Genomic DNA, 24,392 nt, shown 5'->3' on the forward strand with positions numbered 1-24,392 from the left:
GTAGGTGGTTCTGCTAAATACTGGGAATAGGAACCTCACTCATTTTTCCCTTCTCTGGTCCAGAACAGCCAACATTGCCTCAACATTGGCCCAAACGTGATCACCTAACTCAATGGACATCCCGAGTCATTTCTGCTGGCAATGGTAATTAATATCTATAGTCAATTTCAAATTAAGCACTGAACAAAGGAGTTTTGCTTTAAAATCAAGAATTTAAGACTGGGCAGTTATATCATTGATTTACAATTTGCTGCTGGAAAAATAAAGTTGTTATAATATCTCAGATGATTTGAAGTTAATTTAGAGTACTTGAAGGGAATGCAGAAACAATGAAGGGGTAAGTCATAGTAATTAAATAAAAAGAGAGGAGATTTAGCCTCTCATTGGAGAATTGTAGAGATGAAAAATTACTCAAATTATATTGTTCTTTTCTTCTGTATTTAAGTTCAGCAATTTCATTATTTACATGCCTCTATACAACTTGCTCCAGTTGCATAACTGGTTGGGCGTAAGTCATTTGAGTTCAACTATCTTTTTCTGTTCATTCTCCGGGTGGAATTCCCCAAGCCCCCACCGGTAGGTTCAATGATGGGCTCGTGGGGGTGGGGGAATATAGCAGGAAGCCCAGAAGTCGGTTTCACTCCGGCGTGAATTTACAGGGGGATCAGTCATAGTGGATCAGGAAACACACTGGAAGCCAGAGTGAAACGCATTTGCATCCCACTAATGGGATGCAGATGAAGGGCCAACCACCCACACCCGATCCTCTGCGGTGCCCAAGGGAAAACACGCTGGTGTGAAACACATTTGGAACAACGTGTCGTGCAGATGTCAGGACTCACCCGAGTGCCTGGGACTGCATTGGAGTTTTGGATGGAGACTGACGACATGCCCGTACTTCAGAACACCACAGCAATGGATTGGGCGGGGAAACATCTACAGGTGGATTCTCTGGATTCAGTATACTGGAGGATGGAGGGGAGTCCATCTTCCAGCTTCGATATATTCCCGGAGATCCATCTTCGTTCTCGGGTCAATAGTCCAGTTTCAGTGTTTCTAGAGATCCACTGTCACTTCCAGGAGGCCCACCTCCTTTATCAATAGTGGTTAATTATGTTGGGCACCTTTGCAATATGGCACCTGGATAGAATGGTGGAATATGTGGTAACACTCCACATTCCTGCCCCCGCCAAGGGATTGAGTCCCCAGATAAAAGAATTCCGCTCTTGGTTGGGTACTGGATGAAATGGCCCCACCAATAGAATATTTCAGTTTCTGGAACAGGTTACAACAGCAAGAGAGGAAAGGTAAACCTTTGATATTAAATCCCCCTTTGAGTTGAGTGCCTCTTGTTAGCCTTCCGTGCAATAACAAGAATCTACAGTTCATGCCTCGCCATTGAGAGAGATGCAAATTTAAAAAGAGAGCGAGACAATTTAGGCACAATCTGTGCCTCTGAACATTATTTCAATACATACCGGGTTACTTCTAATGGGATGATGAGCTGATCATAGTTCAAATGTTCCCTCAGTTCACTTAAGTAATTTACGTAAATAACCTTCTTTCCAAATTTATGACTGAAAGAAAATTGGACAATCAATTAGAAAATTTAAAATTGCGCCCTATTGGATTATAAATGAGTTCACCATCCTAACATAAATCAATATTATTTCCACAGTTCAACTCCATCAAGAATGCTTTTGGAGATAGGAATCATTTTATTGTAGCAAAATTCCTAATGATTTGGGCAATTGTAGAAGTTGGTACACGGTAGATCACGCAGAAGGTTTCTTTGGTGGTGGTGTTTGCCATTTGTATATATTTTATATACATGTCATTTCTGCCATTGGCAGCATTTCAGTAAACTTGTTTGACAGATGCAGAAATTGTTCATGGTATATATACGGTTTCATGATCTGCAAAAATAATTAAAAATGCAAACCATTCTCCCCCGATGGCCCAGAGAGTTTCTCTAGTGAGTAACTCAGCTACAGAACAGGTAAACCAGCCAACTCTGAGCCAGCCAGCCTACTGCTGATCAACCACCAGAAGTTACCCAGCAATTCACAGCAACCACTGTAGTACAGGGGAGTAAAAGGAATGTAGTTGTAGTAGGAGACAGTATAGTTAAGGGGATAGATATGTTCTCTGCAGCTGAGAGCATGAATTCCAAAGGCTGTGTTGCCACAGTTAAGGATAGAACTATGGAGGGGAAGGATCTAGCTGTTATAGTCCACATAGTAAGAAAGAGGTTCAACTGCAGGAGTACGAGCAACTAGGGGCTAAATTAAAAAGTAGAACCACACAGGTATTAACCTTTGGAGTACTACCTGATCCACAAGCAAATCGGCACAGGATAAATAAGATCAGAGTTGGTTGTGTGGGAGAAATGGGTTTTGATTCATGGGGAACACTGACACCAGTACTGAATCATAGAATCATAGAAACCCTACAGTGCAGAAAGAGGCCATTTGGCCCATCGAGTCTGCACCGATCACAATCCCACCCAGGCCCTACCCCCCATATCCCTACATATTTACCCGTTAATCCCTCTAACCTACGTATCTCAGTACTCTAAGGGGCAATTTTTAGCATGGCCAATCAACCTAACCCACACATCTTTGGGCAGTGGGAGGAAACTGGAGCACCCGGAGGAAACCCACGCAGACACGAGGAGAATGTGCAAACTCCACACAGACAGCGACCCAAGCCGGGAATCGAATCCAGGTCCCTGGAGCTGTGAAGCAGCAGTGCTAACCACTGTGCTACCGTGCCGCCGTGGGGAAAGAGGGAGCTGTACCATTGGGACGGCTTTAACTTGAACCATGCTGGGACCAGGATACTGGTGAATCATAGAACTAGAACTGTAGAGAGGGCTTTAAATTAAATAATGGGGAGAGGTTCACATGAGGGGAGATTTGGAAAGTTAAAGGGAAAGGACATGGTAATAATGGAGGGCAACATTACAGGTAATGATAACCAGAGTATGACAGGAATGAACAGAATGTACAAACAATAGAGAGCACCAGCAGATAAGGTTATAGTAGTAAATAACAATAAAACGACAGGATTAAAGGTTATTTATCTGAATGTAAACAGCACAGATAATAAGATGGATGAATTGATAACATAAGTAGAAACAAATTATTATATATGATATGATTGCAACCACATCCCTGTAGTGGCTAACTGACCATGGCTGGGGCTTAAATACTTAAGGATATTTGACATACGAAAGAAGTGAAGAAACAGAAAAGGAGGTTGGGGGAGGTTTGTTTAAACAAAGATGAGGATCAATACAGTATTGAGAAATGATCTTGGTTCAGAGGATCAGGATGTAGAGTCAGGTTGGGCAGAGATAAGAAATAGCATTGGAAAGAAGCCACTGGTGTTAATAGTTGCTACACAGTAGGTGTAAAGAAATAATGGAGGTTCATAAGAAAGCTACTGTAAGAATCACGGGTGATTTTAATCTTCATATAGATTAGTGGTCGACCAGAAGATTGGGAACATTTTAGAAATGAGCCAAGAATGATAAAGAATGATAAAGAATGATAAAGAATAATAAAGGGAGGAATTGGAATACAAGAGAAAACTAGCAAGAAATATAAAATAAACAGTAAAAACTTCTACAAGTATATAAAAAGAAAAAAAGTAGCTCAGTGAGTGTCCAAAATTGAGCAGCTAAAGATACTTTAGTTGGTGAGACTGGGGAATTAATGGGAAATGAAGAAAAATCATAGTCTTTGAACAAGTCTTTTGTATCTGCCTCTACAGTACAATAAGCAAAAAACATGCCAGAAATTGTAGAAAATCATCTCTTGATAAGGGAGGGAGGGACTTGAAACAGTCACAGTCACAAGAGAAAAAGTGCTAGGAAAATGGATACAACTTAAATCTGACAAGTCCCCTGGACCTAATGGGCTGAATCCTAGGGTCTTAAAAAGAAGTGGCTGCATTAGTTGTAATCTTCCAAAATTCACTGGATTCTGGAAAAGTCCCAGCAGATTAGAAAACCATCTCATGTCTGACATGTGGAAAATATTAGGATCTATTATTAAGAAGGTAGTAGCAGGACGTTTAGAAAATCATAATACAATCAAGCAGTCGGGATAAATGGAAAATTTTCAACTTGGCAAACTGTAACAAGTGGAGTGCCGTGGGGATCAGTGCTGGGACTCAACTAGTCATGATCTATATTAATGAGTCCGATGAAGGGACCGACTATATCATAGCCAAATTTGTAGGGGATGCAAAGAGGCTTCAAGGTGATTTAGACAAGTTGAGTGAATGGGCAAACACATGGCAGATGCAGCACAAAGTGGCTAAATATGAAGTTATATACACAAAGGAAGAGTATTATTTAAATAGTGATATATTGGGAAGTGTGGATGTACAAAGGGATTTGGGTGTCCTTGTGCACCAGTCAATGAAAGTGGAGGGGCAGGTGCAGCAAGCAATTAGGAGGGCAAATAGTATGTTGGCCTTCATTGCAAGAGGATTTGAATTCAGAAGTGGGAATGTCTTACTCCAGTTATAGAGGGCCTTGCTGAGAGCATACCTGAAGAATTGCGTGCAGTTTTTTACCTCAGAAAGGATTGAAGGAAATGCCAAACAATTATAGGCCAGTTAGACTTGCATCAGTGGTAGGCAAATTAGTAGAATCAATCCTGAGAGATAGGCTTAACTGTCACGTAGAAAGGCATGGACTTGTCAGGAATAGTCAGAATGGATTTGTTAAAGGAAGGTCTTGTCTCACAAACCTGATTGAATTCTTTGAATAAGTGACAAGAAAGATTGATGAAGGTAGTGTGGTGGATATTGTCTACATGGATTAAAGCAAGGTGTTTGACAAGATCCCACAAAGAAGATTGTTCAAAACAGTAAAAGCCCATGCGATACTGTGGGAAACTGGATCAAAGGTTGGCTGAGTAACAGAAAACAAAGGGTAATCGTTGATGGATGCCCTTGCGAACGGAAAGTTGTTTCAAGTGATGTTCCACAGTGTTTGGTGTTGGGACTCTTGCTGTTTGTGTTATATGTTAACGATCTAGACGTGAATGTGGGGGGGGCAAGATTGGAAAATTTGCAGACGACACAAAGATTGACCTTGTAGTTGATAGTCTAGAGGATAACTATAATCTCTAAAACAATATCGATGAGTTGATGGAGTAGGTGGTAAAGTGGCAGGTGAATTTTAACATAGAGAAGTGTGAAGCATTTAGGAAGGTCAAACAGTTATAGGGAATACACAATAAATGGGAATCTACTAAGAAGGGTAGATGAAGTGTGAGATCTTGGCATACAAATACACTGGTCCGTAAAAACAGCAATTCAAGTAGACAAGTTGTGAAGAAGGCATATGGAATGCTCTCCTTCATTGGCAGAGGTATAGAATATAAAAGTAAGGATATAATGTTGGAATTGTATAAAACACTGGTGAGGCTACAACTGGAGTATTGAGTGCTGTTCTGATCACCAAATTACATAATTGCTCTGGAGAGAATGTAGAGGAGGTTTACAATAATGTTGCCTCGGGCTAGAAAAATGTAGCTATGAGGAGAGATTGGATAGGTTGAGTTATCTTCCTTGGAACAAAGAAGGCTTGTTGACTAACTAGCCTTGGTGACTTGATAGAGGTGTACAAAATTTTGAGGGGAAGTGTTAGAATGAACAAGGATAAAATTGTTTCCTTTGGTGGAAAATTCTAAAACACGGGACATAGATTCAAGATAAGTGGTAGTAGGTGTTGAAGGGACATGAGGAAGACATTTTTTTACACAAAAGGTGGTGGGTGTCCAGAATTCGCTGCCCGAATTGGTGGTGGAGGCAGAGACCCTAAACTCTTTTAGAAAGAAATGGATCTGCATCTTAAGTGCTGTAAGGTCCAGGATTATGGGCTGAGTGCAGTGGGATTAGAAAGGGCAGGCACCTGGGTGATCACAGATTGGCATGGGCAAGATGAGCCAAATGGTCTCTGTGCTGTGACTTTTCTATGGTTCTATGGATATACTTGCCATAGAGGGAATGCAGCGGAAATTCACTAGGTTGATATGGGGTTAGTGGGACTGTCCTATGAGGAGAGATTGGTTTGACTGGGCCTATATTCACTCGAGTTTAGAAGGATGAGAGGAGATCTGATTAAAACATATAACATTCTAACAGGGTTGGATAAACAAGATGCAGGGAGGATGTTTTCCTTGGCTGGGGAATCTAGATGTGGAGATGCCGGCGTTGGACTGGGGTAAACACAGTAAGAAGTTTAACAACACCAGGTTAAAGTCCAACAGGTTTATTTGGTAGCAAATGCCACTAGCTTTCGGAACAGACTGTCCCTTCGTCAGGTGGAGTGAGCATTTCTCCACTCCACCTGACGAAGGGACAGCCTGTTCCGAAAGCTAGTGGCATTTGCTACCAAATAAACCTGTTGGACTTTAACCTGGTGTTGTTAAACTTCTTACTGGGGAATCTAGAACCAGAGGACAGAGTCTCAGGATACATGGTAGACCATATAGAACTGAGATGAGGGAAAATTTCTTCACTCAAAGGGTAGTGAACCTGTGGAACTCCCTATTGCACAAGGCTGTGGAGGCCAATTCACCGAATGTATTCAGGAAAGGGATAGATAACTTAAATGGCATCCATGGGTATGGGGAGAAACCAGGAACATGGCACTGAGATTGAGGATCAGCCATGATCATATTGAATGGTGGAGCAGGCTTGAAAGGCCAAATGGCCTATTCCTGCTCCTAATTTCCATGTTTCTATGAATGTCGCAGCAGGCCCGATGGACTGAATGACCTACTCCTGTTCCTATTTCCTATGATCTAATGAAGCCAACTGATTACAACCAGTGATTAGCTAGACCACAGCCAGCCATCATCAGCAAGAGTCAGTCGCCAAATGCTAGTCACTTACCACCAGGCAAAATCAGAAACCATCCATTCACAATTAACAGCCAGTTGGATAGCCTGCAGCCAGCTACTAATTTTGATTGCCCTGCTATAGGAAGGATGTTATTAAGCTGGAAAGGGTGCAAAAAAGATGTACAAGGATGTTACTGGGACTGGAAGGTTTGAATTATAAGGAGAGGCTGGGACTTTTTTCCCTGGAACATAAGAGGTGGTCTTACAGAGGTTTATAAAATCATGAGGGGCATAGATAAGGTGAATGGCCAAGGTCTTCTTGATGTGGCATCTCCACATCAAGGTCTTGTACCCAGGGTAAGGCAGTCCAAAATTAGAGGGCATACGTTTAAGGTAAGAGAGGAAAGATTTAGAAGGGGCAACTTTTTCCACACAGGATGCATTTATGGAATGAGCTGCCAGAGGTGGGTACAATTACAACATTTAAAAAACATTTGGACAGGTACATGGATTGGAAAGATAGGGAAATGTGGGCCAAACACAGGCAGATGGGACTAGTTCAGATTAGGAAACCTGGTCGGCATGGACGAGTTGGGCTGAAGGGCCAGTTTCCGTGCTGTAATCTCTGTGACTCTATGATTAATTCACAGCACCCGCCAATCAGTTTAAAGTCAGTGACCAGCAGAAAAACAACTGCCCCGGTTTACAAGGAGAGTAACACTGGACGAGAAACGAGACTTCAGAATTGAGAACAGAATAGGAGAAAGATGGACAATAAAAATCAAGATGGTGAGGTTTAGAGGGTGGGTAGACATAAATAGAAATGCCAGTATTGGGAGTGAGAGCAACGACAGGAGTGTGAAAGCAACATGCCAAAATCAACAGAGGGGTAGCAGAGGGAAGAATTGGGAGGGGGGAAAAAAGGAGACAAGAGTTTCCAAACTCATGAATGGAGTAAAGGGAAGGAGCAGGATGGGAGAAAAAAGCTCAAAAATATGTGTTAATAGAACTAGGGGTGCGAACGGTAGCTCTACTGGGGAGAAAACAAAAGACAGTCAAGCTTGTTGCTTTAGAAACTTTGTAATCGAGTAAATACACAAGGCTTGTGATATTTCTCCTGTTACCATAACAACGTTGGATTAATTCAAACTTATTTTCAAAGTCAAGCCTTCATCAGCTTCTGGTTCTGGCAGCATTCATTGCCTAATCCCATCATAAAAGTGGCTGAGGCAAGTATATGATGGTGCTGACAGCAGCCAGATAATTAACAGATTGGCTTCAAAAATGGGTCTACACTCAACTACCTTCTTGGTGAAAGTGGAAGGCATCGTCTCCGACAGCAGTCTTTGGAGACATGCTAACCATAAACGTCCCACTCTCCCACCTTTGATTTGTGCTCCTACAGTGTAATTAGAGGCCATTTCACAAAACATACCTTATGAGTGGCTTGAAAATATTCCAAAGAACTCGGATGAAGTTTGTTGGGTGCACGACGTAAAGGGCTTTGAGATTTTTCTTGTATCTAGAGAAATTAAAAACCAGTTTAGAATGAAAGGAACTTAAAAAATACTTGTGGAAGTGTCAAATCAACATGTTAAACCTGATGTACCTGGAGACAAGAGATTCCCAGATTTGGTGAAAATCAAACAGCATGGTTGGGATTCTCCCAAAAACATTTGAAATTCCCAATGTGCGGGAAAATGGGAGTAAATCCCACCGGTTTTTTTTGTCATGATTTCCAGAAGGAATCTCTGACACTTTGTGCAGCACAGACTGCCTCAGTGTGATTCACTCTGAAAATCTGTGGGCAGGGCTGATTCCAGCCCGAGAGCCGATAGCATCGCGCTGAGTGGGCCACTGCGCATGCGCCGATCTGTCAGAGTGAAGATCGGTGCATGCGCAATGCCCCCCTCTCCCCCCACCAGCCTAATTGTTGACCAGCCTCACAACTCCCCATTGCTGGCCTTCCAACACCCCCACCCCTGATCGCTGGCTTCCCAGACCTCCCTGACCCAACACCAATTTCCCTGACCACGCCCCCCCCCCATCTCCTGATCCACTCCCCCCCCCCCAACAGTCCTGAGCACCCCCAAGTCCCCCGACAGTCCCAATTCAGGGCCCCCCTTACCCCCCCCCCCCCCCCCCCCCCCCCCCCCCCCCCCCCCAGATGGCCAGCCTTGATCGCCTCCTCCTTCCCTCTCCCAGTCATTCGAATGCAGATTGGCAGCGGGCCACCCCCCACCCTAACTGATCACCCCCCAAATTGCCCCAACCCCCCAATAGACTCCCCTGGCCATGCCTGATGCCCAGTGGGCAATGCCAATGTGCCTCTTGTGCATTGCCAGGGTCCCAGACTGGCACTGCCCAAGGGGCAACCCCACCCTTACTCCAGACCTCCTGGAGGAGATGGGGCCTCAATGGCCTCTCTTCCCTTCAGTGGTGTTGGCTGATTTTTTCCCGTTAGTGGAGAACAGTTGTAAACCCCACTGGAGTAAACCACTCCCAGCGGGGGGGAAGAGAGATGCTAGCGGGCCAGGAGACTTTGGGCCAGGGCCCGCTAATGAAATGGAAATGCTGATTTCCATATCGTACTCAGCTCCGCGCTGATTATGCTGGAAATCTTAGGCTGGGTGACTCGTGGAGGCCGTGGCACCCAGCGGGAAACAAGCAGCTCAAGAATCACTCCCCCCATATTTCATACCACCAGGCAGCCATTAGGAGAATTTATCTAAAGGCGCCCTGACCAATTTTTGGTAATCATGATGTGGAGACGCCAGTGTTGGACTGGGGTGAACACAGTAAGAGTTTTGACTTTAACCTGGTGTTGTTAAGACTCTTACAATTTTTGGTAACTCAGTCCAGGTCATTGATGGAACTGGACTTTGCTGGTCTGAATGTGTTAGTTGTAAATGAGAATGCATTTGCCAACTGAACTGTTGGAAAGCTTCATAGCACAACTTAATCCCTGGAAAATACAATCAACAAGTCATCTGACTATGATCTCCCTATTATCACAGGATACAAGAAAACTGCATGATATTTAATTGTCCATCCAAAATTCATTATTCCTTTGGATATATACTAAATTAGTGAGCTGTCAATATTAAAAATCCTCCTCAAAACTTCAAGCATTATCCCCTATAACCCTGCAGAAGTAAAAAAGATATTAGGTCTTAATTGTTCATCAGTTTTCAGTTGGTGGAATTCTCTGGCCGTTCACACCCCGCTACCGCTGCCAGTGAGAAGGGAGAACTTGATGCTTAGCCAAGTCTCCATTCACAGCAGCAGGGTGGGAGAATCCAGCCCAATTGTCAGCTCCCTATCTGTTCATGCTTGCAGGCTGCTGTTGTTTGATATAACAGCATTCAGGAGAAAATACATCATTTTAGTTGGACTCCTGATTTATAAAACAGCATCAAAGTGAAGGGTCTGCGTTTAAGACCCAGCACTGATACAAACACCTTGGATGATGTTACTAATTTTGGATGGAAATACGGTCAGAGTCGCAGAAAATAAAGCTTAAAAAAAAACCAAACCCCACAAAAATGTCAATTAGACAGAAGCCACTTTAGAAGGTTTTCTACACAGTTTGGACTATTCTACCCACACAAACTTATTTGCAGCGTTTTCTGCTGATTACTTTGGAGGCTGATAGTCTAGAGCAATCTGCCATTTTAGCTTTTTTTTCCAAACAGCCAATTTCTGGGGGAAAAGGCAATTTTGTTATGCAAGTTGGAAAACAAAGCAGGAACATTCTTATAGTGGCCCCAGTGGAGAAACAAAATGCAATAGTACAAGCTGTACTCTTGTTCAAAATAGGTAGAGACAAACAGTTCAAAACATTTGGCAATGAAAGGGCACATTTGTTCAATGGGTAAAAACTCGGTAGACTTTGCCAATTGGTAATTTTTTCTTCTCGATGTCAGAGTCTTTTTAGTTACATGTTTATATTCAGCATATTTCACACTGGAGCTTTACAAACAATACAGAAAAATAATAATGTACAATGGATCCATCAGCAGCTTAAAGGGGAAGTTTGATTAATAGCTTTGGGTGGAAACTGCTTATTACAATTGTGCCAAGTGAAAGATTGACCTAATGGAGTTCTGGAACTCCTGTCCGAGTCGGAACATTGTTGTTTCAAATCCCATTCCAGAAATTGAGGACATAACCTGGAATGGCATTTCAATACAGAGGGAGTGGACCAATGTTTGAGATGCTGTCCTGTAGATGATACATTAAACAAGATCCATCTTATTATTTCATGTTGACAAAAAAGATCCTGTAGAAGAGGAGAGCTGTATCAATGATTTGCCCACTTGACCGTCAATCAACACTTTCAAAAACTGATTAAATGATAATTTATGCCATTGCTGTTTGTGGGATCCTGCTGTTAGATTTGGAAATGAATCATGAGTCAGATTAAGGCACTGTACTTTGTTTGCTAGGAATATTTACCTGATAGCTATTATAACAAAATTGAGGTCATTGCAATGCTTAAAAGGGATAAACCTGAAGCAGCTACTGTGATTCTGGATTTGAGCAAGGCTGACTTCAATGCAATGAGACAGAGATTGCCCACAGTAAACTGAGAAAATCTGTTAATGGATAAAAGGCAGATGATCAGAGGAAGGTGTTCAAAACTGAATTTAATGTGATGCAGAACTAATTTATACCCAAGGGACAAGATCGCTCCTTGCCAAAGAAAATCACCGTGGCCAACTAAAGAGGTAGAGACAACATTAAAATTAAGTGAAAAAGTGTACAAAAATCCATTAAAGGGAAAATAAACAAATAAAATCTGGAGAATGAGACAAATACAAAGAGCAACAAAAGGATGACAAAAGAGATCAGAGAATGAGGAAGAATGAAAATTTGACTTAAGTTAAACAAAACCAACACATTCTTTTTACAATTACAGTAAGAATAAGAATGTGATCAGAAGCAACGTGGGCCCCTTAAAAACTCTTCAGTGATGTTGCCAATAAAAAGGAGGAAACGGCAGACATGAATGGTATTTAGAGTAGAGGGAGAGGTCAACAGGTCCCAAGGAAATTGTTCTTGAATTGGGATAGGGACTCACCAATATTAACGTAAGCAAAATAACAATAATGTTCCAAACAATGGTAATGATGACTAACATTCCTAGGAGCAGGTGGTATCCACCCCAGTGTCTTAAACAAAAGTAGGTGACAATACGCTATCTACAGTCTTCCACAGTTCTTTCAATTTGAGACAAATTCCTTTAGAATGGACTAGTTAGGCTAACTTCTGTTGGTAATGATCAGGGTTGACAATTAAGAATAAAGTGACTGAACATCAAGAATGTTTCAGCTGATCAGGGAGAGTTACCATGGATGTTAAAAGGGTAGGTCAACCCTGATGAGCCTGATTGAATTTTGAAGAGGTGACTAAAGTAGTGGGCAGAGGAATATCTATGGGTGTTATTTATATGGGACTTCCAGAAGGTAAGTTCCTCAGAAGAGAAAGTAGGTCAAAGGTGAAGTCCATGGAACCGAAGGCAGCTTATTGCTGTGGTTAGAAAATCAGCTGATTGGCAGAAGACAGAGTAGGTCTGCCAATGGACTGATACTCTAATTAGCAAGATTTGACTAGTGATGTCCCATAAGGATCTGTGTTGGGATATCAACTATTCACTCTATTCATTAACGATTCACATAATGGAATAGAAAGTCACACATCCGAATTTGCAGATGACACAAAGGTGGGAGATATTATAAGCATTTATAGTCACGTATAAATCATACAAAGCCTGAGTTAAATCACACCCTCGAGGACTGTGAGCAGTTCTGGGCATCACATCTTAGGAAGGATACACTGGGCTTGGAGAGAATGTAGCATAGATTCACCAGAATAATAACTGGCCTTTGAGGCTTAAAATTACAAGAAGAAATTACACACTTCTTGGCTGTTAATTCCTGGAATTTCACTGGTTAAGTGGTGATTTAATCAGTTTTCAAGATAAAGGGATCAGATAGGGTGGATAGAAAATAAAGTAAAAGTTTATTTATTAGTCACAAGGCTTACATTAACACTGCAATGAAGTTACTGTGAAATTCCCCTAGTCGCCACAGTCCGGTGCCTGTTCAGGTCAATGCACCTGACCAGCACGTCTTTCAGAATGAGAGGGGAAACTGGAGCACACCCACGCAGACACGGGGAGAACGTGCAAACTCCACACAGACAGTGACCCAAGCCGGGAATCGAACCTGGGGCCCTAGCACTGTGAAGCAGCAGTGCTAACCACTGTGCTACCATGCCGCCCCTTTTGCTGAGTTATGTCAGTGGTCACGGTGCAAAAGTTAGAGCCAAACTTTGAAGAGTGTAACTGGGAAACACTTTGACATGCAAATGGTGGTAGTACTTTGGAACTCAACTCTGGAAATAGAGTAGCTGATGCTAGATCAATTGTTAATTTATGAGATGATCTAAGGGATATGGAGCAAAGGTGGGTATGTGGATATGATCTCACTGAATGATGGAACAGGTTCAAGGGACCAAATGACCTACTCAGGTGCCTATGCTCAACATACAAAATTGCTGCTGCGCTTGCCTGCAAAACAGTCGTGACTGTACTTTAGAAACTGCAAAACACTTGGGCACATCTATGGGATGGGAAAGGAGTATATAAATGCAAGGTCATTCTAGTATATTGTTTTGGATAGTGTGGGGGAGGATGACTCTCCAGGGGTAAGTCACAGTGACCAGGTCACTGGCACACAGTCAGGCTCTGTGGTCCGGAATGGAAAGAGAGGGATTAGGAGAGCAATAGTGGTGGGGGACGCGTCGGTTAGAGGCACGGACAGGCGATTCTGTGGGTGCGAACGGGACTCCAGGATGGTAGTCTGCCTACCTGGTGCTGGGGTACTTCATGTCTCCGAGCGGATAGGAGGCATATTAAAAGGGGAGGATAAAGAAACGGATGTCATTGTACACATTGGTGCAAATGACGTAGATAGGAAGAGCAGGGGGATCCTACGAGAGCAATTCAGGGAGTTGGGAAATAGGCTAAAAAGTAGGGCCTCCAGGGTGGCAATCTCTGGGCTGCTCCCAATACCTAGGGCCAGTGAGGCTAGGAATAGGGGGATAGTACAATTGAACGCTTGGCTAAAGGACTGGTCCAGGAGGGAGGGCTTCATATTCCTGGATCACTGGGAAGTTTTCAAGAGAGGAAGGCACCTGTACAAGAAGGACGGGTCACAACTAAATTGGAAGGACACGAATATCCTGGCTGGGAGTTTTGCTAGTGCAGTTCGGGTGGGTTTAAACTAATATGGCAGGGGGGTGGGGATCAAAAAATTATGTCTACAAGTGTAGAGGCTGGGGACGAGCTTGGGGCCAGGACAAGGCTGGCAAAGAAGAAGAGTACTCTGGGGGAGGATGACCTCACTGGGCCTGGAGGTCTGGAGTGCGTCTACTTCAATGCAAGGAGCGTAGCAGGTAAGACAGACGAACTTAGGGCCTTAATGCTCACGAGGAATTTGGATGTGGTTGCGGTGACAGAGACTTGGTTGAAAGAGGGACAGGACTGGCAACTGAATATTCCGGGGTTCAAGTGTTTTAGGCGAGACAGAGGAGGGGCCAAAAGAGGTGGGGGAGTAGCAGTATTAGTTAGAGAGCATATTACAGCGGTGCAGAGGGAGGACAATTCAGAGAGGTCGTGTAACGGGTCACTGTGGGTGGAGCTCAGAAACAGGAAGGGCGCAGTCACTATGTTGGGGGTATACTACAGGCCCCCCAACAGCCCAAGGGAAGTGGAAGAATGGATATGTCAGGAGATAATGGATAGGTGCAGGAAAAATAGGGTTGTTGTAGTGGGAGACTTCAATTTCCCTGGTATAGACTGGAAATCGCATAGGGCTGGGTGTCTGAATGGGGAGGCATTTGTAAAATGCGTACAGGAAGGTTCTTTGGAACAATATGTAGATAGCCCGACTAGAGAGGGGGCTATACTGGACCTAGTATTGGGGAATGAGCCCGGTCAGGTCTTCAAAGTTTCGGTAGGGGAACATGTGGCAAATAGTGACCACAATTCTGTTAGCTTTAGGATAGTGATGGAAAAGGATGAGTGGTGTCCCAAGGGTAAGGTGTTGGATTGGGGCAAGGCTAATTTTAGTGGGATTAGGCAGAAATTGGCAGCTGTTGATTGGGAGAGGCATGTGGGAGTCTTTTAAGGAACAGTTGTTAGGGCTGCAGGATAGGCATGTACCTGTAAAAAAGGATAGGAAGGGTAGGATTCGAGAACCGTGGATAACCAGGGAAATTGAGGGATTGGTCAAAAAGAAAAGAGAGGTGTACGTTAGGTCCAGGCAGCTAAAAACGGAGGGAGCTCTGGAGGAATACAAAGAAAGTAGGAAAGAACTCAAACGAGGAATTAGAAGGGCAAAAAGGAGTCACGAAATGTCCTTGGCAGACAGGATTAAGGAGAATCCCAAGGTATTTTATTCATACGTTAGGAACAAAAGGGTTGTCAGGGAAAAAATCGGACCGCTCAGGGACAAAAGTGGGGAATTATGCTTAGAGCCCAAAGAAGTAGGGGAGATCCTAAATGAATACTTTGCGTCGGTATTCACAAAGGAGGGATGTGTTGACTGGGAGTGTCTCGGAGGGGAGTGTTGACCCGTTAGAGAAAATCTCCATTACAAGGGAGGAAGTGTTAGGTTTTTTAGGGAATATAAAGACTGACAAATCCCCAGGGCCTGATGGAATCTATCCAAGGCTGCTCAGGGAGACGAGAGATGAAATCGCTGGGCCTCTGACGCAAATCTTTGTCTCGTCACTGGACACAGGTGAGGTCCCAGAGGATTGGAGGATAGCTAATGTGGTCCCGTTATTTAAGAAGGGTAGGAAGGATAACCCGGGAAATTATAGGCCGGTGAGCTTGACGTCCGTGGTGGGGAAGTTGTTGGAGAGGATTCTTAGAGATAGGATGTATGCGCATTTAGAAAGGAATAAACTCATTAACGATAGTCAGCATGGTTTTGTGAGAGGGAGGTCATGCCTCACTAACCTGGTGGAGTTTTTTGAAGAAGTGACTAGAATGGTTGACGAGGGAAGGGCCGTGGATGTTGTCTATATGGACTTTAATCAGGCGTTTGATTAAGTCCCTTATGGTAGGTTGGTGCAAAAGGTTGGATCTCATGGGATAAAGGGAGAGGTGGCTAGATAGGTGGAGAACTGGCTTGGTCACAGAAGACAGAGGGTGGTAGTGGAAGGGTCTTTTTCCGGCTGGATGCCTGTGACTAGTGGTGTTCCGCAGGGCTCTGTATTGGGACCTCTGCTGTTTGTGATTTATATAAACGATCTGGAAGGTGGTGTAACTGGGGTGATCAGTAAGTTTGCGGACGACATGAAAATGGCTGGACTTGCAGATAGTGAGGAACATTGTCAGAGGCTACAGAAGGATATAGATAGGCTGGAAATTTGGGCAAAGAAATGGCAGATGGAGTTCAATCCAGATAAATGCGAAGTGATGCATTTTGGTAGAACTAATGTATGGGGGTGCTATACGATAAATGGCAGAACCATAAAGGGTGTAGATATGCAGAGGGACCTGGGTGTGCAAGTCCACAGATCCTTGAAGGTGACGGCACAGGTGGAGAAGGTAGTGAATAAGGCATATGGCATGCTTGCCTTTATAGGACGGGGCATAGAGTATAAAAGTTGGGGTTTGATGTTGCGGTTGTATAGAACGTTGGTTTGGCCGCATTTGGAATACTGCGCCCAGTTCTGGTCGCCACAGTACCAGAAGGACGTGGAGGCTTTAGAGAGAGTGCAGAGGAGGTTTACCAGGATGTTGCCTGGCATGGAAGGGCTTAGTTATGAGGAGAGATTGGGTAAACTGGGGTTGTTCTCACTGGAAAGACGGAGGATGAGGGGTGACCTAATAGAGGTGTATAAAATTATGAAAGGCATAGATAGGGTGAACGCTGGGAAGCTTTTTCCCAGGTCGGTGGTGACGTTCACGAGGGGTCATAGGTTCAAGGTGAGGGTGGGGGGAGGGGGAGGTTTAACACGGATATCAGAAGGACGCATTTTACGCAGAGGGTGGTGGGGGCCTGGAATGCGCTGCTGGGCAAGGTGGTGGAGGCGGACACACTGGGAACGTTTAAGACTTATCTAGATAGCCACATGAACAGAGTGGGAATGGAGGGATACAAAAGAATGGTCTAGTTTGGACCAGGGAGCGGCGTGGGCTTGGAGGGCCGAAGGGCCTGTTCCTGTGCTGTATTGTTCTTTGTTCTATTTTATTTCTCTCTTTTACGTTGTACATTTGATCTGTGATTAAAGAGCAGATCATAGAAAGAATCATAGAAACCCTACAGTGCAGAAAGAGGCCATCTGGCCCATCGAGTCTGCACCGACCACAATCCTACCCAGGCCCTACCCCCTTATCCTTACACATTTACCCCCTAATCCCTCTAACCTACGCATCTCAGGACACTAAGGGGCAATTTTAGCACGGCCAATCAACCTAACCCGCACATCTTTGGATGGTGGCAGAGTGGTAATGTCACTGGACTAGTAATGCAGGTAAATGCTCTGAGGACACAGGTTCAAATCTCATCATGGCAGCTGGTGGAATTTAAATCCAATTATAAATTAGTCTCAGTAATGGCGACTATGACAACAATCATTGAATGTTGTTAAAAATACCCAACCGTTTCACTAATCCCCTTTAGGGAAGGAAATCTGCTGTCCTTACATGGTCTGGCCTAGATGTGACTCCAGAGCCACAGCAATGTGGTGGACTCTTAACTGTCCTTGGAAATGGCCTAGCAAGCCACTCAGTTGTTGGGCAATTTGTCGAGTTGTTGTTGAGCAACAAATGTTAACCTTGCCAGTGAAGGTCACATCCCATGGACTGTTTTACAGTCAAATCCTCTTAAAGGTGCTGTGACTTTGCAACTGTGTTACTTTGCAGTGGGCAACAAATGCACATTTGTTAATAGTAATAGCCAGAAAAGTGAAAGCTCCATTTTTCCACTGAGCTCCTGATTCGCTATTGGAATAATGAGCTGTGTTTCTCTGCTGAAACCACTGTATCAGTTTAGTATGCTTTTTAAAAATTAACTTGTGGGACATGGGCATCACTGGCTGGCCAGCATTATTGCCCATCCCTTGTTGCCCTTGCAGGGCAGTTGAAAGTCAACCACATTGCTGTGGCTTTGGAGTCACATGTAGGCCAGACCAGCTAAGGATAGCAAATTTTGTTCGCTAAAGGACATTAGTGAATCAGATGAGTTTTTGCAACAATTAACAATGGTTTCATGGTCATCAGTAGATTCTTAATTCCAGTTTTTTTTAATTGAATTCAAATTCCACCATCTGCCATGATGGGATTAGAATCCGGGTGTCCAGAACATTAGCTGAGTTTCTGGGTTAATAATCTGGCGATAATACCATTAGGCCGTCACCTTCCTCCTGCTTAAAAAGTGGCATCATAACATAATCACGGCAATGCACGAACCCATTTCAGCATTAATTTCTGAGGAAAACAAAGTGATATTTCCAAGCTTATCTGCTGACGTGGACTTCAAAGGGGGGAAATTGGAGATCAAATCCAGGCAACAGAGTGGATGTGGGAGAACGATGCAAAGTCTTTATTTTCTCAGTATGGATAAAAGAAACAAAGCATTCTCTGTATCCAAGTAAATGCTTTGGACTGCATAGATAAACACATCACAACCTTAATACGGGGCCATTTACCAGCAAGCCACTTTGATTAATTTGGAAGAATTCTCCTTACTTTCTGTCAAATTCCTTGTACGCATTCTGTAGCCAACTTAAAGATGGTTTGTTGCTGCTCCTGAGCCCAAAGTGAAAGTAAACAAGAATGTAATCGCTCTCAACATACTGGTCCAGCATATATTTCAGGTATCTGGATAGGATGGGGAAAGCAAATTATTTCACTGTCAGTGAAATGTCATTGTTACTGTTGCTAACATTTAAAATTTAAGCCACTCTATAACTTCCACTTGCCAGAAACCAATTTTGATTAGAGACGAGAATACACATGTTAAAGGATACATTTACAAGGCACTGAATGGCAACTTTCTAAAGGTCAGTCTAAAATAAAAGCAAATTTGTCTTTAGAACATGCCAGGGACTGACAAAGGTTTAACCAGAGGTGAACAATTGAGAATAAGCAAGTAACTCAAGAACAAAATCTAAATAGGTTGCCTTTTGTTTTCTCTATTCCACTTTTTGTTAGGGTTTTGTTAGTACATGCCATTCCAATATCTTCCTCCTCGCTCCTGACTGTGATGACTGTATATAACTGTAGATATTAAAAAGCTGCAGTGGAAAAACATAGCAGGTGCCAGGATCTTTACTGTGAAAACAAATTCTGTCAAATGGAGCCTACTTTCTGCGATACTAAACATGGCCAAGCCAGAGCAGCTTTTCTCACACAAGTGAGTTCAGGTAACCAATTTCAATTCAATTTAATAAAATTGTGCAAGTAAATAAGAACAATCTATTGCTGTAAGATAGAAATCAGGGTTAACTCATGATAGAGAAAGGACTCATTCCTTAGGCAGAGTTACTGGTGCGTATTTTAATAAAGTATTTTCCCAGTGTGTTTAATAAATTATTTTTTCTGAATCATTTAACAGAGACTGCCAATTCAACAATGGGACGGGAATTTATTTCTGTTGTCCAGAAAGTTACTGATTTCTGCTGGCTTGCTAGAGGATTGGACAAGGTGAAAAGGACAACCAGTATGAATCAGTGTGGACTGAGTGTACGACATTAGAAAAACCATGCCAGCAGACACGTTTGTCCCGCCTGCCTTATCTGGGAAGAAGTATAATGTTGGGCGGATGAACAAACTACCAACTAAAATGAGAACCAAAGATTGATTTATCAGACTACCAACATCCCATATGTTACATACCACAAGGTGGCACTATCAGATCAATTTTTAATCCTAATGAGTAGTGAGAAATTGCAGTCAAGTTCAGAAAAATTCCAACAAATCAATTCACCCACAGATGCGACAGATGTATAATTCTGACCTATCAGTGCAGCTAATGTCTTGAGAGGGGTCTACCTGGATTGGGGTGTTCTCAAGCAACTAAACTGTGAATTACTTAAAATAAATGCCACACAACTTTATTTTAATAAAATTCTATTTCCCTTAAGTGACAAATTATGGAAATTAATCTTTTGAAGTATAAAAATATTTAATCTTCCCATCAAATTAGTTTTGGCAAGTTAAAAGAGCTTGCTTCAATGCAGAACAAATTCCTTGAACAAGAGAGAGAGGAAGTTGCTCAACTGTATCACACTTAGTAAGGAGAAGGCGGAAATGCCAACGTGATTCCTGGGAGCACGAATTAAAGATTTTGTTATAGAAAATTATTTGGAACTTACTCCAGCAACTTCCGATGGTTAAGCTGATGGGAAGGAGGCATTCGGCAACAGCTAAAAATAACCAGTTTCCTTCCATAATTGTCATCACCTAATTGGAAAAAAAACAGATAAAGCTCAATTTTCTACATTAAAATGCTAGAAAAAAGAATATGCACACCCAGGGGACACAATGATGGGGGTTTTTTCAGCCGATATATTTTATGCGTCAGCAGAATACTGCCAATTACAATTCTCGTGCTGTACTGGAAAGAGTCTTGCTTTGATTTAGTACAAAATATTTGATTTATTATTGTCACATGTATTAGTATACAGTGAAAGGCATTGTCTTGCATGCTATACAGACAAAGCATACTGTACATAGAGAAGGAAAGGAGAGGGTGCAGAATGTAGTGTTACAGTCATAGCCAGGGTGTAGAGAAAGATCAACTTAATACGAGGTAGGTCCATTCAAAAGTCTGATGGTAGCAGGGAAGAACCGGTTCTCGAGTACTCGACCTCAGACTTTTGTATCTTTTGCCTGGTGGTAGAAGAGAGTATATCTGGAGTGCGTGGGGTCCTTGATTATGCTGACTGCTCTTCCGAGGCAGCAGGAAGTATAGACAGTGTCAATGGATGGGAGGCTGGTTTGCATGATGGACTGGGTTTTGTTCACGACCCTTTGTAGTTTTTTGCGGTCTTGGTCAGAGCAGGAGCCATACCCAGCTGTGAAATAACCAGAAAGAATGCTTTCTATGGTGCATCTGTAAAAGTTAGTCAGAATCGTAATGGACATGCCAAATTTCCTTCGCCTCCTGAGAAAGCAGAGGCATTGGTGGGCTTTCTTAACTATAGCATTGGCATGGAGAGACCAGGCAGGTTGTTGGTGATCTGGACACCTACCAACTTGAAGCTCTCGGCCATTTGTACTTCGTCCCCGTTGATGTAGACAGGGACATGTCCTACACTGCGCTTCCTGAAGTCGATGACTATCTCCTTCATTTAGCTGACATTGAGGGAGAGGTTATTGTTGCACCAGTTCATCAGATTCTCTCTTTCCTATGCTCTGTCTCATCATTGTTTGTGATTCAACCCACTATGGTAGTGTCATCAGTAATCTTGCTCAGGATAGTAACACTTTGCACCTTGGTCAGGTTAGAGCACCAATTGATGAGTGATTTGGTGTAAATTTATGTACCTCGCATGTATAAAAGTTAGCCGTTGTCCAATATTGCAGGTATATTTACAAAGTGATAATTATGGATTGTATATTCATATTAATTGATCACGCAAATTCTTCTTTGTCGGTAATAAGGAGTAGAGGGTGTAAATAACTCCTGCTGTGAGTTAACTGTACTGTAGTGCCAAACACATTTATATAATGGTGACCATCAGGTTACATGATGCACGTACATGTGTCCAACTGGGAATCATGTGAAGAATTGTCAATGCAAACAATCCATGTCATCCTGCTCAAAATCCATGGTTAAATAAATACACCAGTACGCTAAAATGATAAACAACCCAGTTCCTCTGTGCCTCCGATTGTTACATTCCATTTGCAGAATTAAGAAATAAATGACTTGGTAATAAAAGTGACAGGGTATAACTTCCTAATTTCAGTGCTGTCAATCTTAGTGGAATAAACCAAAGGAGTACAGGCACCATCTAATGAAATGCCAGCGCTCAAGCCTACTGATGAAACAAAACATTTCCAGAGCTTCGATGATGAGTACAAAAACTCCATTTCCAGTGCACAGAACTACCGGGATGATTGATGAGATGATGAAATGCTCTCTAAAGTCTTCACCAGTCTCTGACTGTGACCAATTCTACATGGGGATTCCAAAAAAAAGAGAAATATGTCATCGTTGTCAGCTGTCCATAATTCGGGGATGAATGCTTACTCAGGGTCATGTGTTTCTAAGATGGGTCATCATGTGACTGAATAGACCGATGGGTACATGAGTCAGGATGTCCAATACTGTAGGAGGATCTGGAACACAGGATTTACTTCCTGCTCTTTTCCACTCTACTGCCACAATAAGGTGTTTGGATTCAAAAGCATGATGCAGCTTAATTGACAAGTTGTCATCATTTTGAACAATTGATAGCAAGCTCCTCCCACTCATTAATGTTATGCTTCAAGGAAAGCTTCAGAGTGACTTTGAAGCGTTGTCCTTGTCCTCCCCTCGAACGCTGGTCATTGGAGAGCTGCGAAAACGGGGCCAGGTGGGGGAAGACGTTTTTTGGCCACCTGGGCACACAAGTGTCCAGTTCATCGCAGTCGATTTTGCCTGAATGTTTGTGGAGCTGGTTTCAAGATGGACCCTAACGTTTGTTCAATGGTCCTCCTACTGAGTCCAGAGGATACAGCGGAGGGATTGCTGACGGAATTTCTCTGACACTTTTGCGTCACTGGTACACTGTCCAGGTTTCACTGCAGTGCAGGAGCAGAAAACTGCTTTGTACACTGGGACGTTTGTTAACTTACAGATCGTTTTGCTACCAAACACTCACTGCCGTCAAAGGTTGAGCTGGTCAGCTGATCTGGATCTCCTTGTCAATGGTGGCCTTTTGGATAAGTGGCTGCCAAGATATGGGAAGTAGTCAACACATTCCAGAGTCTTTCCTATGGCAGGTGTAATATTTGACTGACCAGGAGTGGGTTGATGCATAAGTTTTGGGAAATGCTACAGAACCAGTTTTTGAATGATTATAAAAGTTATCCCCCTTGAAAGATAAGTTTACAGTATTAACCGTGCGGCACAATGTGTGTGTTTGGAGCATGTGGAATATTATTACACTATGTGTGGACAGCAGCATACAAAATATTGAATTTAAACTACAATTATTGAGCATGGAGATGTGAAAGTAGGTGTGCAGCTATTTAGTTAAGCACACCATTCATTATGGCGGATGGTAATTCTGTGTTAGTGGTTTTGTTTAACAATAGATAAACATTAAAAACTACAAAATGTTTTGGATGGTTCCTCTGATCTGTGGACTCATGGCACAGTTCATGGTAAGTGGCACGTGTGGCCTAACTTCCCTTAGTAAGGAGACACTCCTTACTGTGTTTACCCCAGTCCAACGCCGGCATCTCCACATCATGACTAACTTCCCTTAGACAGACTGTAGTCATACTCTGGTACTTGTCGTACTTAGTACTACATCTAAACAGGTTACAGAGTACATAGCTCCTGATATTGTGACCTCTTTTCCTCTCGCCTTCATAGGATCATAGAATCCAAACAGTGCAGAAGAGGCCATTCAGCCCATTGAGTCTGCACTGACTCTCTGACAGAGCATCATACCCAGGCCCTATTCCCCCTAACCCACACATTTGCAATGGCTAATCCACCTAACCTGCACACCTTTGGGCTGCGCGAGGAAAGCGGAGCACCTGGAGGAAACCCACGCAGACACGGGAAGAACATGTCAACTCCACACAGACAGTCATCCAAGGCCAGAATTGAACCTGGGTCTCTGGAACTGTGAGGCAGCAGTGCTGACCACTGTGCCACCGTGCCGTCTTACACATAACTGGTGTCAGTGATACATCATCATCTACATCATACTTTAATATCTCCACCCTTATACTACACCACCCCCCTCCTGTTAGCCCTTATACTACACCTCCTTCCTAAGTATACCAATCTACTTTTAACAACATGAAGCTATGGGGGAAGCGATCTTACCAAGAAAAAGTCTAAGTCCTGAATGAGCGTGAAAACAGGAGAAATACATGCTTTTTTTTGGCCTACTTTAAATTCGAATCTTAGCTGACACGGTCAAAAGAATGTTGCCAAACTTGGAATCTGGGAGTGGGCGAGGCCTAAATTGCTCAAAAGCCAGCTGATAGCAGCAGAGAGCATGTGCAGATTTCTATGGCTGGGACCGATCGCTCCCCCCCCCCCCCCCCCCCCCCCCGATTTCTCAGCTCTCTCGCGATTGCAAAGAATCCACACAATTATGTAAAAATTAACAAAATTCCAGCAAGTCTTTCAGGGATTTCCCAATGGTAGTTGGAAAGACATGTCTTCTTTCTGTAGGCAGTGGTGAAGGCCACACTCTACTCTGCATGAGGCTGCTCCACCGGGGACAATGGGAAGAATTGTCCAGGAGGATTTTCTGCATTGGGACGGATTT

At 43.2% G+C, this 24,392-nt stretch overlaps 1 protein-coding gene across 1 annotated transcript in view; it reads right to left on the minus strand.

The window, feature by feature from the left end:
* LOC144498661 (rho GTPase-activating protein 8-like) overlaps positions 1-24,392 on the minus strand; it is a 92,381-nt gene that overhangs the window by 31,884 nt on the left and 36,105 nt on the right. The window contains exons 4-7 of the mRNA XM_078220114.1: positions 20,265-20,352; positions 18,637-18,768; positions 8,302-8,388; positions 1,479-1,577 (exon numbers count right to left, since the gene is read on the minus strand). Of these exons, the coding sequence (XP_078076240.1) occupies positions 1,479-1,577; positions 8,302-8,388; positions 18,637-18,768; positions 20,265-20,352 (406 nt within the window). The remainder of the gene's footprint in view (positions 1-1,478; positions 1,578-8,301; positions 8,389-18,636; positions 18,769-20,264; positions 20,353-24,392) is intronic.

Source organism: Mustelus asterias, chromosome 9, assembly GCF_964213995.1.
Source record: "Mustelus asterias chromosome 9, sMusAst1.hap1.1, whole genome shotgun sequence".
In the NCBI taxonomy this organism is placed as follows: Eukaryota; Metazoa; Chordata; class Chondrichthyes; order Carcharhiniformes; family Triakidae; genus Mustelus; species Mustelus asterias.